The 16680-nt window shown below is 40.7% G+C and overlaps 1 protein-coding gene and 1 pseudogene across 1 annotated transcript; both read right to left on the bottom strand.

The window, feature by feature from the left end:
• Positions 1 to 622, bottom strand: part of LOC107729999 (uncharacterized) — a 2372-nt pseudogene extending 1750 nt beyond the window's left edge.
• A 301-nt stretch (positions 623 to 923) lies between these two features.
• On the bottom strand, positions 924 to 10853 carry LOC107729998 (GTPase IMAP family member 1-like). The gene is made up of 2 exons (XM_016540742.1): positions 10481 to 10853; positions 924 to 1603 (listed from the first exon to the last, which is right to left on the bottom strand). Exons 1-2 carry the CDS (start codon positions 10851 to 10853, stop codon positions 966 to 968), a joined length of 1011 nt encoding a protein of 336 aa, XP_016396228.1. The 3' UTR covers positions 924 to 965.
• Positions 10854 to 16680: the final 5827 nt, after the last annotated feature.

Below are 16680 nucleotides of genomic sequence, written 5' to 3'. Positions count from 1 at the left end.
ATTTTGACTCCTAAAATCTTGTCGTGTCGTGGACAAGAAACATGTCAGACTACACGTTGCTTCCCGACCATTCATTGCGTGCCGTCTTTAACGACGCACGTGATGTCATCGAGAAGGCGGAACTAGCGACTGACTTCCGAAAACAAGAGTGTAAACATTGCTGAAGCGCTTCCGCTATAGTTCGCTAGCATTTTTCTTTCTTTGTTCTGTCGTGGAAGTCCCTCGATGACACATCATACAGGCAGGAGTACGGTTTCGTTTTGCCATGTTTGTCAAGCAAATCGTGGCAAAATCGGACTAAAATCGTGTAGTCTGAACCGGGCATAAGTCCGAAACTTTAGCCCGCAGCCACTCGGTTGTCCTTTCGGAGCCCAGAGCAAGCAGCCTCTAGATGCTCGAGCCCGGACTCAAGGGGTCCGGTACGCTGATCGTGAGCTGCGACCGTGGAATGAATGTTGTCTAACTTGGTATCTAGGCTCTCAAACGAAGCTTTAAAGTCTGCAGCTAGAGAGGCTCTGAGCTCCTCGTGCAAGGCGCTAATTTCAGCTAGCGTAACACTAGTGCCAGGTGACGAAGTGGCTTCTCGATCTTTTTCCACCTGTTTACCCTTTCCCTTTGACATACTCTGTGAGATTATAGTACTAAAAACTAAATACGTAAATGAAAAGATAAAGGGAGCGGGTCGCACACTACTCTGCAGGCGACATAACCGGAAGTCTCCTTCATACAATTTTCTACTGTTTTTTTCTCTCTTTTTCATTTCCCTGGCTCCTCTGAGTGTGTTCACCTTCAACAGCAAATAATCCAGCAGCAAGAGCAACAATTCCAAAAAGAGCAGCAACTCTAGTAGTAGCAACAGCTGCAGTAGCAGCAAAATTACACTGATTATTTGTATAAGATGCTTTAAATTCACAGATCTCTCTCAGTCTCCTCTCTACGTCCTCTTGTCTGAATCTTTGAGCATCTTAAAACATCTGATTACTGTAATGTCCTCCTCCATTCTGCTCTATCATTGTGTCAATCTTCTGCAGTAGAACATTCACCTGATCACTTTTATTCTGATCTCTGTTGTTGAAGACGTGAAATCTGCCTCCACAACGATCAACCAGATGCCTTAATCTACTGTTTTCCTCAGTGAGTTCCTCTATGGGCTCTTCTAACCGATCTCCATGAGTGAAGAGAATGATGGAGTATTTTAACACCTCCTGACCAAACATCATCTCAATCATCTGAGGAATCTGCTGGTCCTGCTCAGTGAATCTATCATTTGCACGCAGAATAATGAGAAAAGCATGAGGTCCAGGACTGGATCTTCTTGTTATCCCCATCACTAACTCCTCTGGTTTCATGTGTGTGTCAAAGAATGGAGGAGTATCAACTACAGACACAGATCTGTCTGAAACAGTGGTGTGTTCCTCTGAACATTCATGGGTTACCACATTCATTGCCATCTCAGATCTGAACACTTTCTGTCCCAGTATTGTGTTTCCAGATGCACTTTTCCCAACACCAGCTTGACCCAAAAGAACAATTCTTCTGGACGAGAGACTGGAGACAATGTTGGGTCTGATGTCAGGAATCCATCTGGTCAGCCTCCCTCCATCTATAATAGTAATGATATTAATATTACAGTTACAGCGGAGGCTTGCCTCCCTTCGGTCCATAGACTTTCTACAGAGACCCCTTAGTGTGCCGTGACTTTTCTGGAGGCTCATTGATATGAATGGGGGAAAGTCACGTGAGAAGAGGCAATGCCATCGTCGTGCTATAATTGGATATGATATGTTATGATTGGATGTGATTGGTTCCTGCAAGTAAACAACTCTCCCGCTTAGATACCACTACTTTTTGTCACGTCAAAATAAAACTTGAAATGGTCTGAAAACGTGATGACTGTGTCAGTTTTTAGTGAGCATTCAGCGTGATGAAATGAAAGATATATTTTTGTATCTGTGGCAGTGTTTACAGAGCTTTTATAACGATGACCCGAAAATAAGTTGACTATTAAAAACAACAGCTGATAATCAGTTCACAAATAAAAAATATTGGTAACATTTTATAACAAGGTATCATTTAATGAGTTAACTAACACGAACAAATAATTACATAAACATTTATTACAGTATTTATTAATCTTTGTTTACATTAGTTAATACAAATACAGTTGTTCATTGTTAGTTCATGTTAGTTCACAGTGCATAAACTAATGTTAACAAACACAACTTTTGATTTCAACTAAGGGTGCTTTCACACCTGGCCTGTTGTTTCGTAACCTGGCGCATTTCCCTCCTTAGCTTGGTTCGTTTGGGCATATGTGAACACGGCATCACATATGCGCCAAAACAATCGGTCCGAGATCGCCTGAACGAGGTGGTCTCGGTTCGATTGAAAACGATCTCTGGAGCGGTTCGGTTGTAGTGAGAAAGCAATCCGATCTAACGGACCAACGAACCAGGCTATATCACAATTTATGATGGGTAATTACATAAGTTCCGTGAAAAGCATTAGCTTTGTTGTTTTGCTAATACCTCAAAATGAACCTGTGTATGTCTGTGGGTGAGCACGTCTTTGCCATTCAAAAATCAAAGCGCACTTTTTTATTTTATAATGCCATCTTATTGTTCTTCTTTGTTGTAGGTTCATTTTAAAACTGTTTTCCCAATCAATCCTGGACTCTTGCTCAAATTTTAATCCCTGTTTCGGAACAAAGCAATCGATCTACAGGTGTGAAAGCACCCTAAGATTCATAAATGCTGTAGAAGTAGGCTATTGTTTATTATTTATACTAAAGTAGTTAACCTCCAGGGCGTCAGCGGCCGTTCAGCGCTCATGAACCCGCCGAGAGCAGCCTTACGTCAGCCAGATCTTCTGGAATTTGCTGCTGGCTCTGATGCCTCTATAATGGTTAAACATAAGATATAATTTATTTTGGGTAATTCTAACAGGCAGTCTTTGGTCTCATTAATCTATTATCTGTTCCAGAGCAAATAGTTTCTGCTGAAGGCAAAATCTCATTACATTATATTTTATGTAACTTTAATGCTGTATATTAGAGCATGGCTTTTATGATGGCTGTTGTTGTTGTTGTTTATTATTCAATAAATAATATTTTATATACAAAGTAGTAGTATTTAGTATTGGGAAACAGTGTGTGTGTGTGTGTGTTCGTGATGGTGTTTTTTGTGACATAGGCTGTTTCTCAATTCCAAGAACGCAAAGAACAGACTTGTGTTCTCGTGGAGACAGTGGAGACGGTCTTGCCAGGCTACCTTGAAAGAATGAACTCGGAAGGACGCGAGAACACAGAACACATCTTTGTGAGAATTGAGATGCGCTGTGATCTTGCCGTTCAACTGACCGAATGTTATAAGGAGCAAGGCACAACAAATAACACATAACATCACAAACTAATGTCATATTAAAACATGTATTTATTCTTTTTATTTTACCATATGTATTTGTAAAAATTATTAGGCTTAGGCATGTATATTAGTAAAAGGTCAATAAATACTTTCTGCCAAACACATATTGCTGTATATTAGAGCATGGCTTTTATGATGGCTGTTGTTGTTGTTGTTTATTATTCAATAAATAATATTTTATATACAAAGTAGTAGTATTTAGTATTGGGAAACAGTGTGTGTGTGTGTGTGTTCGTGATGGTGTTTTTTGTGACATAGGCTGTTTCTCAATTCCAAGAACGCAAAGAACAGACTTGTGTTCTCGTGGAGACAGTGGAGACGGTCTTGCCAGGCTACCTTGAAAGAATGAACTCGGAAGGACGCGAGAACACAGAACACATCTTTGTGAGAATTGAGATGCGCTGTGATCTTGCCGTTCAACTGACCGAATGTTATAAGGAGCAAGGCACAACAAATAACACATAACATCACAAACTAATGTCATATTAAAACATGTATTTATTCTTTTTATTTTACCATATGTATTTGTAAAAATTATTAGGCTTAGGCATGTATATTTAATGTTCCTATATTATTAAAATTATCCATGTTAAAAAATATACCAATAAAAGTATGACAGGCTTTTTTCCAGGTCTTTATGACTTTATTAAAATTATGCAAAACAAAATGACAATGTTTACTTTCACGAGCCGTCGCGTATTTGCAGGCTTGCAGTGAGAAGTTTAAAAGCTTCGTTCGCCCGCAGCATCTTCTGGGATTTCTAACGGTTCGATTCTCTCAAGTCTGCATTCGATGCATCCTCGATATCAAGGACACATCCGGGCACTTTCATGTTTCCTCTGTACTTGCGTTCTCGAGTATTGGAATTGAACTTTGACGGTTAATGATGACATAGAGCGTGAAAACAAGGACACAGGATTGCTGAAGAATGCATATTGAGAATTGTTCTGCCATTAGAGGGCGCCAAGTGACTGTTTTATGAGTCCGCATTTAAGACTTTTATATTGAAAGAGACTGAAATGGAAGTTATTTTTACTTTTAATAACAGTTTGTAAGACGCAGTTAACAAATGCAGTGAGCAGTCGGAAATCACCCTTAACAGATGAAAGGATAGTACTACAAAGATATTGCTTTCCTCAGCGGACATTCAAACTAATGTTTTATTGTGCATATGAGATTGAGCTGAAGAATGAATGCTGTATCAGATGCAGGTAATCACACTTGCTCAGTCCATCTCTCTCTCACAATACTCTACTCTACATAAGAAAATTAGCCCATAAATTACTCACCCTCAAAGCATCCTAGGTGTATATGACTTTCTTCTTTCAGACGAATCCAGTCGGAGTTATATTAAAAATTGTACTGGCTATTCCAAGCTCTATCATTGCAGTCAGCGGGTGTTGCAGTTGAACAGTCCACAAATCGTCAAATAAAGCGCGCGCATTCATAATAAACACTTTTATATCACTTCCGCCAACTGTCATATGCGGAAGCCGTGCCGGCGGATGACGTAGCACGTCGGCGTAGTGTGATTAGTGACGAATGCGGAGAGACAACAAAACAAAACGCCGGTCATGAATTAGAAGTACAAACCGAAGATTTGCAAAGAAAAATGTCGGAGGATTTCGATATAAGCCAAGAGGAGACTGGTTTTCCTTTGCTAAAGTAAGGAAACTTTGCTTCCTTTGCTCCTATAAACAAAATCAGAGGCGCGCGTGCTGTGCATACGTCATATGCCTTCCACTTATGAAAGATAAGCCTTTATTCACCCCCCGGAGCCGTGTGAAGCACGGTTTATTATGAATGCGCACACTTTATTTGACGACTTGTGGACTGTTCAACTGCAACACCCACTGACTGCAATGATAGAGCTTGGAATAGCCAGGACTATTTTTAATATAACTCCGACTGGATTCGTCTGAAAGAAGAAAGTCATATACACCTAGGATGCTTCGAGGATAAGTAAAACACAAGCCAATTTTCATTTTAGGGTGAACTAACCCTTTAAGTAATACTATAAGTTTTTAATGAAGCAACTCAACGTTCCTTCATTAAAGTGACGTTTTCAAATTAGTAACGGAGGCTTGAGCTCAACTGTTAAACTATCAAACTGAGATTTGAATATATGGCGAAAGGAAGTAGTTCTGCACAAAAGGGTTTTTAAAGACACTCCGTTGTTGTTTTTCTTATATATTTACACACTCGTGCCGTCAAACTGTTGTATAAACGCAATATCACTCTCATACTTGAGCGATACCGGCTCTATATCAGCGGCTGTGATTAGGCCAGAGGCACGAGGCTGCAGGCCTCAAGCTGAACTTGAATCAGCAGATTTAAGTTCCTTCATCCCGGCCAGTAAGAATGCTGTTGTCTCCAGTAAATATCCTGGGTCTACAGAAATCCCGTCCAGCCTCCCTCTCCCGCCTCCTCTTCCAAAGCCAGGAAAACATTCAGATCTACCTCCACTGGTTTCCTTCAGCCTCTCTGCATCTCCTACACCAGGTGTGGATCTACCTCAGTTCTTCAGTTCACTAGCTCTGTACTGGGGTGTCGATCCTGTGTCTCTGCCTTGGACCTCAGAGCTCTGAACTCCACCTCAGTCCTTCGACCCTCAGACTCCACGTGGGCTCATAGCTCCCTTGTCTCCACCATGGCCCGTCATCTCACCAGCTCCACCGGGCTCCTTCGTCCCTCTGGCTCCACCATGGTCAGTCGTTGACCATCTGCCGCCTCAGGACTCCACTCCTCTGGCTTTGCCTCGTCACTCCATCCCTCTGGCTCTGTCAGGCTCCTCCTTCCCTCCAGCTGCACAGCGGCCTTCCGGATCCCCGTTTCCACCTCAGTTGCCGGAGCCTGCTGCTTCGCCTTGGCCCTCTGGATCCTCAGGTTCGGGGGTGCTTATGAGGGAGGGGTTGCTTTGATCAGAGTATTAAGTTTTTGTGTACACAATGCCAGCCGAGAAGGTCCTCCATTCACCGGTTGTTGTTGTTTGTAAATGCCGCAAATAAAGATGTCGCTGTTGGCCACTTCAGAGTTCCTGCTGCCGGTGTGAATGCAACCAGCAAAACGGACCGAGGGAGAAATTGGTTCTCTAGGAACGACCATGCTGGCTAGTTCCTAGAACTAAGTTCCTAGAACTAGGCGGTGCGAAAGCGCCCTTTGGTTGTCTGATTTCGTTTTTATTTGGATGGTTTGTTCTTCTAAGTTTCCCTGTGTTCAGTAATCTTAATAAAAATAGTAGGTACGGCTGCATCTGAATCCTATTTCCTCACTGCCCTTCACTACAATGACAAATATGTATAACATGCAATGTATTTTTTATTAGTTGTAGCTACTACTATAATGCATATTTATTATATTATTTCAGGATCTTCTGTGTGTGCATTAATAATTAATAAATTAATGATGAGTGTTACTTTAAGGTTGACTTTCACAGGTTAATGATGTCCATAACTCATTAATAAATGGTTCTTTACATCAAGGTTCACCTTCACAGGTTACTAATGTGTATAGCTCATTAATAAGTGGGTCACAGGTGTTCACTTTACATTAATGTGCACTTTCACAGGTTATTAACTTTTATAACTCATTAATAAATGGTTCTTTACATCAAGGTTCACCTTCACAGGTTACAAATGTGTATAGCTCATTAATAAGTGGGTCACAGGTGTTCACTTTACATTAATGTGCACTTTCACAGGTTATTAACTTTTATAACTCATTAATAAATGGTTCATAGGTGTTCACATTACATTAAGGTTCACTTTGACAGGTTACTAACATGTATAACTCATTAATAAATGGTTCATAGCTGTTCACTTTACATTAAGGTTCACTTTTAGATGTTATTAACATTAATACCTTATTAATAAATGGTTCATTATATTAAGGTTCACAGGTAACTAATATTGGAATTAAAATGTTCTGTATTAATATCTCATCAAGTCATGTTTGTGTTTTTATGATAAAATGTGATAATTTCATCTTGATGAACAAAATATATCAGTTTCTAATTATTGCTGTGGATAGGCATCATGAACAGAGTACAGAGTAGGTTTTGGTAAGAAACTTTGTAAGAAAAGTTAGACGAGTCATGAGATATAAATGAGAAAACCATAAATGCAACACCCTTCAGTCTCACTATAAAAGTAAATTTTTGCTGTATCATGAAATAAATCAGGGATCTGGTTTTGAGTGAAATAAGTATGAATAAATATATTTATTAAACACGTATAACGTGAGTTAAAAATGGGTCACTATTTGGCAGGTATTTCATTAAAATCACCCTTTCTTTTCATGCATTTATAACTGCTTATCAATGATTTATAATGAATTTGTAAGTGAGTTATTAGTCATTTATGAACACCTTTATAAACCCTTTATAAAGGGAACCTTAATGTAAAGTGTTACCAAAAAAATGCATGCTAGAATCAAATTAAATCAGTTGATGGTGGTTATATGTAGATTGTGACATCATCATAAAATATTTGTAGCAAATTAGCTCAAAAGGGAAATGTATATAAATAATTACAATTAATTATGATAAATTACAATTATATCAGCTGCCAGTAGTAACTGTGGCAGAATTAAATTGCCATCAACCAATCTGTTCGTCCAGCGAACATTCAGTGTGAGTTCATATCAACTCTAGGAAAGGATATTTCCGTGGCCACAGAAAATACTTACTACATGCTCTAATGCATTAATACTGTATGAAAGGATCAAAATCATAAAGGGACATTCATTTACAAGGCAGAATCAGAAACTCATGTAATTTGTGCACAAGAGTTTAATTAACTAAACACTAACACAAACTAGTCTAACAAACAAACAAACAAACAAACAATCACTCATACAGGGGAAAGGGCAAATGAGGCTTGATGGATGAAGCCATCAGGAAAAAAAACAGAGAATGAAGCTATGAAAAAAGTCGTTTTAGAACAGCGCCGTTTTAGAATGGGGTCTACAACTTATACTAAACCTCTGCTTCGTTTAGTTAAATGTATGATATTTGCATTGCCTTGGCCTGGAACGAGCGTACGGATGCAGTCTCGGATGAAAGTCTTGATGGTTTGGAGGTTCGGTGGTGTAGGAGTCGCGATCACCTTCTTCTGGGTTTGAAGAGTGATGAACTCCAAAGATGTTCTGACACTATGGTGATTGGGAGTTTCTTCCCAGTGGAAAGTGAAAAAGGGCTAAGAGAGACATGAGATCCGAGGATCTTTGTTGAATGGAAAGACAAGACCGAAGCCTGGCACACTTAATGGGTTCCAGGAGAGTTCTAGCTCACATCCTCATCTTCTCACCATCTAACATAACCGCAGACTGACTGGCTATGTGTTGGAGCCCACCGGGCACGCCCGCACCGGTTCAGGCTCTCCACACGGGCCACAATCAGAAGGTTTTAGCAGAAGACTTAGCAGAAGAAAAAAAAAAAACATGGGCGGAACTGTCCGTGAGCCTTTTAAGGTCTGGGAAAATTCACGCCTCTCAGGATGGGCTTGTCCAATGAGAAAGGCTGAAATTCCAAGCGGGAGGTTGGAAATACTGGGGAGGTTTATTACCCTTTGTGTGAGAGCATGGTAATTTGCATATGGAACTCGATTGGGTGTTGACGCAACGGCTCAGGCTCTCCACACGGGCCACAATCAGAAGGTTTTAGCAGAAGACTTAGCAGAAGAAAAAAAAAAAACATGGGCGGAACTGTCCGTGAGCCTTTTAAGGTCTGGGAAAATTCACGCCTCTCAGGATGGGCTTGTCCAATGAGAAAGGCTGAATACTGGGGAGTTTTATGACCCTTTGTGTGAGAGCATGGTAATTTGCATATGGAACTCGATTGGGTGTTGATGCACAAACTACTAAAGATTCTCAGAACACTTAATATGTTGCCTATGTACCAACATATAATATACAATTTCATAGATACTAAACACGGCATAGGTAAGATTACATGAACGAGTCGTTCTATCATAAGCATGCATAAAACAGTATACAATACAAAAGACCATATACAAGAAGATAGTAATCATACACAATGACCTGGGGATATGCATGATAGGAAGGTCATATAAAAATGTGTCTATGAATTAATGAAAGAAGTCGTTTCCTATAGCAGTATGTGTCTGTTTTAGAGAGAATTGAGTAGGGGGGAAGATTCTCTCTACATACTTTTAGGTTGTAAAATTTATATGGTCTGGCTCAGGTGTAGTGGTTGCCATGGTAACCAGGGGCCTGGGGTCATTCGCAGACATCCTGGCACCCAGTATGTTTATTGGGTGAGGGGTCTGTGACTATTTGTTAATCTAATGAATAATTGATTTGTTAAATCTAATGAAAAATGGTGTGTCTGATTGGTCCAAATGCTACATATTTGAGTGCTTCTCCATGATAAATGCCTTCATACACGTTAACTGTACACGTTAAATCTACATGTGCACATGCTAAGTGTTATATATCGTCCAATTTAAGCATTCACACTTAGACGCATGGTGTATGCAGATGGGGAAGCAGAGGGATAAGAGAGTAGGCCTTCCAGTGTGTGTATACTAGTGTACTATACTTGCGCCATGCTACTCTTTTTAAGTGAATAAATCCATTTCAATCATCACATCCATGGTGTGGTCATGTTTCTATGGTGTCTGGAGGTTACCATTTGAAGTTTGTTACACTCACACATTGCATCTAAACTTTATTAGAGCACCCTCACTAATTTCAGAATTGAGCTTGATCAAATGCCTTCTAGAAGTCTGGAAACAAAATAATGACACCACCTTCAATAAGATCAGCATAATCCATCATATCCAATACAAGAAGAATATTATTTGAGATATGTCTAATCTCATGCCTCATATGCTCCTCATTTCCCTATACGTTTAGATTATTCGGGGTCCGTTTGGACCCCACACATTTACAGAGCGATTGTGTAAAAATTAAATAAGTTATTTCTGGATATTGATCTAGGTGTTGGAGGCAGAATTCTGCCATCTGCTGGTTAGAAAAAAATGTCTTTACTACAGAACGTCTCAGTTACGTATGTAACCCTCGAATTGGGATCTCACGCCATGTGCCAATGCCCAGAAGGAAGCTACGCTCCTCGTAGAATGACCCCTCACCCCGAGCATGATCTAGAGCTTGGTAAGCCAAGACTATGGCATCCACTATCCAGTGGTTGAGCCTTTGCTGGGAGACAGCCTTTCCCTTTTGCTGTCCCCCATTGCAGACAAACAGCTGGCCTGAGGCCCTAAAGCTCTGCGTACGATCTACGTATAAGCACAAGGTGCAAACGGGACAGAGCAGAGCAGGGATTGGGTCTGCCTCCTTTGAGGACAGCGTTTGCTGGTTCACCACCTGATCCCTGAAAGGCGTGGTGGGAACCTTTGGTACGTATCTGGGCCAGGGTCTCATGATAACATTAGAGTAGGCATGATTCATCGACCGAAAATGCCTGCAGGTCCCCTATCCTCTTAACGGAAGCCACTGCAGTCAGGAGCACCTTCTTTAAAGACAGGAATTTAAGCTTTACTCACTGCAAAGGTTCAAAGGGCTCCCCTTGTGAGGCGGTTTGGACCAATGAGAGATCCCAAGAGGGTACCAGGTGAGGGTGGGGAGGATTTAACCTCCTTTCACCCCTAAGGAACCTGATGATCAGGTCATGCTTCCCTGCAGACGTACAGTCTACTGCATAGTGATGTGCGGCAATAGCGGAAACATACACTTTCAGGGTGGAGGGAGACAGCCTTCGCTCCAAACCTTCCTGCAGGAAAAAAAGCACAACCCTGACCGGGCATCTCTGGGGGGTTTCTCAATGGGAAGAACACCAATTGCTGAACAGATTCCACTTCAAAGCATAGGCGTGCCTTGTAGAGGGTGCTCTCGCTGAAGTGATGGTGTTTACTACCGTTAGAGGTAGATCACCTAAAATCTCTGCGTTCCTTCCAGAAACCACATATGGAGGTTCCAGAGATCTGGACATGGGTCCCATAGGGTGCCCCGTCTCTGAGAAAGCAGATCCTTCCTCAGAGGAATCCGCCAGGGAGGAACTGTCATGAGGAGCAAAAATAAGAAAAGAAAGAAAAAAAGGGTAATAGCATGAAACCAAAACTGTTCTTTCTCACCAATTTCATGTACAGTGTTTTTCAGGTATCCTCTGTGTCTTAATGTTGTATTGAGCATCTCTCCACTGTAGTGCTGTTGTTTATCCTCCCTAGACTGAAGAAAAAAATCATACTAGTCATACTAAGAAACCTAGGAAAATTTGAAACCATAAGTAAACACAAGAACTGAGAAAACAGGAACAAATTAACTAAGTAAACTTCAGAATAGAAATTCTTGAACAGAAATTAAATTATCTGTACGAAAGAGCATGGGAACATTAAATGAGCAACATATATTTTATGCTTCTTCAGAAAATGTGTCATGCTAATGACCATATTGTTGGATCAGTACAAGCACCTCTCAATACATTTTTCTGCACTATCTGTGAAGTCTCTGTAAGACATTAATACATCTGCAAAATATGTCTAAAAACATCTGACCAAAACCAATAAACCTTTAATCCATTCGAACCAGTTGTCTGTCAAATCTGTCATGTAATACTCCAATGCTATGCCAGGTGCCTGTCATTGTATACTGTGTATATTGTGTTATTAGAGTTTATTGCCAATATTGTTCTGCCGTATGTTGTTGTATCTTTCTACTGCACGCATTAACATTCCTGGACTAACAATAAAGACAAATTTTACACTACCACTGGCATGGCAAATTAACTAGTTATTCATCTTAGACTTATTCAAATATATTAAGACTTGAATATTTGAAAACAAACCGATAAAATTTAGCATATTGAGGGAAAAAAAGACAAACCTTATTCCTGATGCCTCTCTCTCTCTCTTTTCTCTGTGTGTCAGTCTGACAGGCTTCTCTCTGCTTGTCTTTACATAGAGTTCCTTGAAATCATGTGACATAGCAGGAAGTAAAAGCATTTAATTTATTTTAAAACCTAGCACCTGGTCTAATTTACTGATAGTTTCATGAAAGTATTGTTTTGTGTAAACTTTAAATTCACAATAGGTGTGTATGTGTGTGAATTTGTCTGAACAAATTCTGATCTTGATTAATCTGGATTATTGTAAATAAAGCTGCGGAGATTCCACATAACATCTCCTGTACAGCCTTTCATCACTTAAAATTCCTAAAAGCTGTGGAAATACTGCAAATAATAAATCACCATAAAATGTGCAGCACACAAAATTGTGTCATAAAAGCAAGTGAAACAGATGAACAGATTAGTGAACAGTGAACAGCACAGATTAGATACAATAAGAGTTGCTCTGTGCTAAACCCAAGTAGCAAAACTCAAACAATAAAAAGAAAATCAAGACATTAATAATGACCCAGTTAATGAGGACAAACAAACAAACAAAAATAGAATAATATCAATTAATGTGAATTCAGCTTTATTTCTCAGTCTGTGCTATTAAGATGGTGCCAGCTTTTAATGTATGTTAGTTCACATTTACCGCAACTTTTCTGAACCTTGTCTCCTCTGTTGAGAACTAAAAATAAAATATAAGAGAATTTGAAGCTGAAAAACAAAACTGACAAAGGATTAGACACAGAACCAACTGTGTAAAGACAAATTCAAGAGGAAGGAATGTGTGAAAACAATCAAAAGGTGAGAGAAATAATGAATCTAGAACTGATGCTGCATCCCAATTTGTATAGGCCTACTATCCATCCTAAATATTAATTGAAATTAAAATTAGTGTGTCCCAAACCATAGTATATTGGAATGTGCAGATCTTTGCACACTCTAACAGCTAATATTGCCCACAACCTATTGATGTTAATTGTGACAAGATGATTAACAGGGCAGTTTAATGACAACATAATGCATGTAAATAAGCAACAGAGTCTGTTAAATACATAATTATAAGGAAGTAGTTTGCCCAAAACTTGCCTACTATTCTGCTACACAATCAAAAGTATGTACTTTTTCATCACAAAAACAGTACATACTCTTAGGGTGTAGTATAAAATGAAGTACAGCCAGATGCCATCTCAAGGCTTGGTCATGAGTTTTGCTAACAGGAGCAGGGTTTGGCTGCAGACTTGCATTCTCACTCACCTGCGTGTCTTCTGTCAGTGACGTCACTTGCAGTCTCCACCTGCAGAGAAGTCGTCACCTTTATTTATATAGCGCTTTATACAATACAGATTGTGTCAGAGCAGCTTTACAGTATTAAACAGGAAAATAATGTTTCAATGATGCAAACAAAATTACATTTTGCAGTAAAGAATCTCTAAAAAAGAGGACAATAGTAAAGAGTCAATTTTTCAGTTGAAGTCAGTTCATCATTGATTCTGTTCACCATGTTGTTTCGTCTGGCCAGAGGAGAACTGAACGACTGAGCCTGGTTTCTCCCAAGGTTTTTTCTCCATTTCTGTCACTGATGGAGTTTGTGTTTCTTGTCACTGTCTTGGCTTGCTTAATTGGTTATATAACACTGTAGGATGAGAACTAAACAGGGGTACATTTTCCAAAAGCATTGTTAGCTTACTATGGTGATAAGTTCCATTGAACTCTATTGGTAACGACAGAACTTGTGACCATAGTTGTTTTTGGGAAACACACCCCTTTACACATTTATTAAACTGAACTGAATCAGCACTGAACTGACTTCAGCTGAACAATGACACTGCTTTCTTTCTAGAGCTGCATTACTCCTTACGAAACAAAAATATATGGGAATATACTGCAAAATACATTTTATTTTATTTGTTACAGTATATTGATTTTGTTTAACCTATTTATTTTCACCTTATCTCTACCAAACCCTGGCAACTACAGCATCAAACTATGGCTTAAGTATTTTCCAGAGGTATTCAAATTTTGTGCCAACTTCTGCAGTAGATTATTCACCTGCTCTTTGTTAGTCATATCTCTGTTGTTGATACCCCTGACATCTCCGAACAAGTCTGACAACTTCATTCTGATTTGACTGCATTCTTTCCTGGTCACAAACACAGAACGTCCCTACATAAAACCTGCTTTACTTGCTCGACTCACCAAAGAACTAAAGAACTCAATGGAACTGTACTTCCCCTGAAATACAAAGAGGTGATTGAAATAACACCACAGACACGCAGATGTTGTTTTACAGTCATATGACAGAGAAAAGTCATACAGTGTTGACTTCCTGTTCGTTGCTGCCACGTATTTTGAGTTTGGAGCTCCGTCAAGTTAATTATTTATCATCTATTTTTCAATCTTAAAATAAATTTTATACACCATCATCTCCGTTTCTATAATGTGTGAACATATCCCCTATCGTATTCTACAACAAAAACAATCGGAGTGCCTCTCTAACACTCAGTGCAGCTCGAGCTGGAGGGCGTGAAGAAGCAGATCCACGACCTGCTGGTGAAGCAGTCCCAGCTGCGAGAGCGGCGAGCTGTGCTGGAAACATTCTGGGTTGACGCTCACAAGTAGGTAAGCTTACGGCACGATATTAGTACTCTCACCACCTCTACACCGTGTGTTTCTGTGCATAGGCCCCGTGCACCCAGGACGCGTTCTTCCCAGGTCTCCTTTACTCCGGTGCTGGGACACCACGGACCCTGGGTGCACCAGCAGTGGAAGACGTTAGCCAGGCCCTGGGCGAGGACCTCTCCCCCTCCGCCGTCCCCGCTCTTTGAGATCTCCACCCGGAACCACTTCACTCCCCTTTGTGAGACGGAACGCGACGCTGTGATCATTGGAGACTCCATCGTCCGGCACGTCCGTGCTACCTTAGCTAAAGGTAAGGTGCTCACTCACTGTTTTCCTGGTGCTCGTGTTCTCGATGTTTGTGCGCAGATACCCGCGATCCTGAAGGGCGATGAGAGTATCGGAACTGTCGTGCTTCACCTGGGGGTAAACAACACCAAGCTGTGGCAGACAGAGACACTGAAGAGGGACTTCAGGAGCCTGATCGAGATGGTACGCAGTACATCACCCGTGACGAGGATCATTGTGTCAGGACCGTTTCCCACGTATCAATGAGGATATGAAAGTTTCAGTTGACTTTTTGCTCTAAATGAATGGTTATTGTCATGGTGTAAAGAACAGAAACTGTTCTTTGTTAATAATTGGAATCTTTTCTGGGAATGTCCTAGGCTTTTTCATGCTGATGGTCTGCAACCAGGGATGGGCAGTATTTCAGATACATGTAGTGAAGTCAAGTCAAGTCAAGTCGTCACCTTTATTTATATAGCGCTTTTAACAATACAGATTGTGTCAAAGCAACACTACAACATTAATTAGGAAAATAGTGTGTCAATAATGCAAAGTGACAATAGTAAACACTAATTTTTCAGTTAAAGGCAGTTCATCATTGAATTCAGTGATGTCATCATCCAGCTCAGTTCAGTTTAAATAGTATCTTTGCAATAATTTGCAATCAAGTCAACGATATCGCTGGAAATGAAGTGTCCCCAACTAAGCAAGCCAGAGGCGACAGCGGCAAGGAACCAAAACTCATTCGGTGACAGAATGGAGAAAAAAACTTGAGACAAATTCACTGTATCCTACCATCCAGGTCATAAGAACCTCAAAGCAGATGCTCTTTCTCGCCTTCACCAACCTGATCCGTCTCCCTATAGTATGGGCCGCCGGGGGGTCCTGAAGGGAAGAGTTATGTTCCTACCACTCTGCACCTCACCCTTCTGGACTCCATCCACACTTCTCCGGGATCGGGTCACCCAGGCAGCCAACGAACCCTCTCGCTCCTCCGGAACAGATACTGGTGGCCCAGCATGGCTCAGGATGTCGCCCGCTACGTCAAGGGTTGTTCGGTTTGCGCCATCACATCCACTCCACGCCGTTTACCTGCAGGAAAACTGGTTCCCTTACCTATTCCACGTTGACCCTGGTCCCACATTGGAATCGATTTCGCCACTGATCTTCCACCCTCTAACGGATTCACTACCATATATGGTCATGGTGGACAGATTCTCCAAAACCTGTAAATTAATCCCCTTACGTGGATTGCCCACTGCTTTGGAGGTTTAATCTGGCCGCAGAGGAACACAACTGGGTTGCCTGATATAAAGAGATGTAATCCCCAAAACAGAGCTTCACACTTGTGCAATACGGAAATATCTGCTAAGTGTGTTACTTGTTTTTGTCAACCGTGCACGTGCACTCTCTCCACCAGGAGACACCCGTGGGGAGGGGGTACTGTCACAGATTCACCAGCCACCTACAACCGTTCACACT

This window comes from Sinocyclocheilus rhinocerous, unplaced genomic scaffold (assembly GCF_001515625.1).
Source record: "Sinocyclocheilus rhinocerous isolate Xijiao unplaced genomic scaffold, SAMN03320098_v1.1 scaffold3232, whole genome shotgun sequence".
Lineage (NCBI taxonomy): Eukaryota > Metazoa > Chordata > Actinopteri > Cypriniformes > Cyprinidae > Sinocyclocheilus > Sinocyclocheilus rhinocerous.
The sequence above is the reverse complement of the archived record's forward strand: the minus strand, read 5'-3'. Positions and strand labels throughout refer to the sequence as shown.

Coding starts and splice junctions, on each gene's coding strand:
- LOC107729998 (XM_016540742.1), bottom strand. CDS start 10,853: ATGAATCATGCCTACTCTAATGTTATCATGAGACCCTGGCCCAGATAC. Junction 1,604..10,480: donor TCTGGGCATTGGCACATGGC/GTGAGATCCCAA, acceptor TTACTATTATAG/ATGGAGGGAGGCTGACCAGA.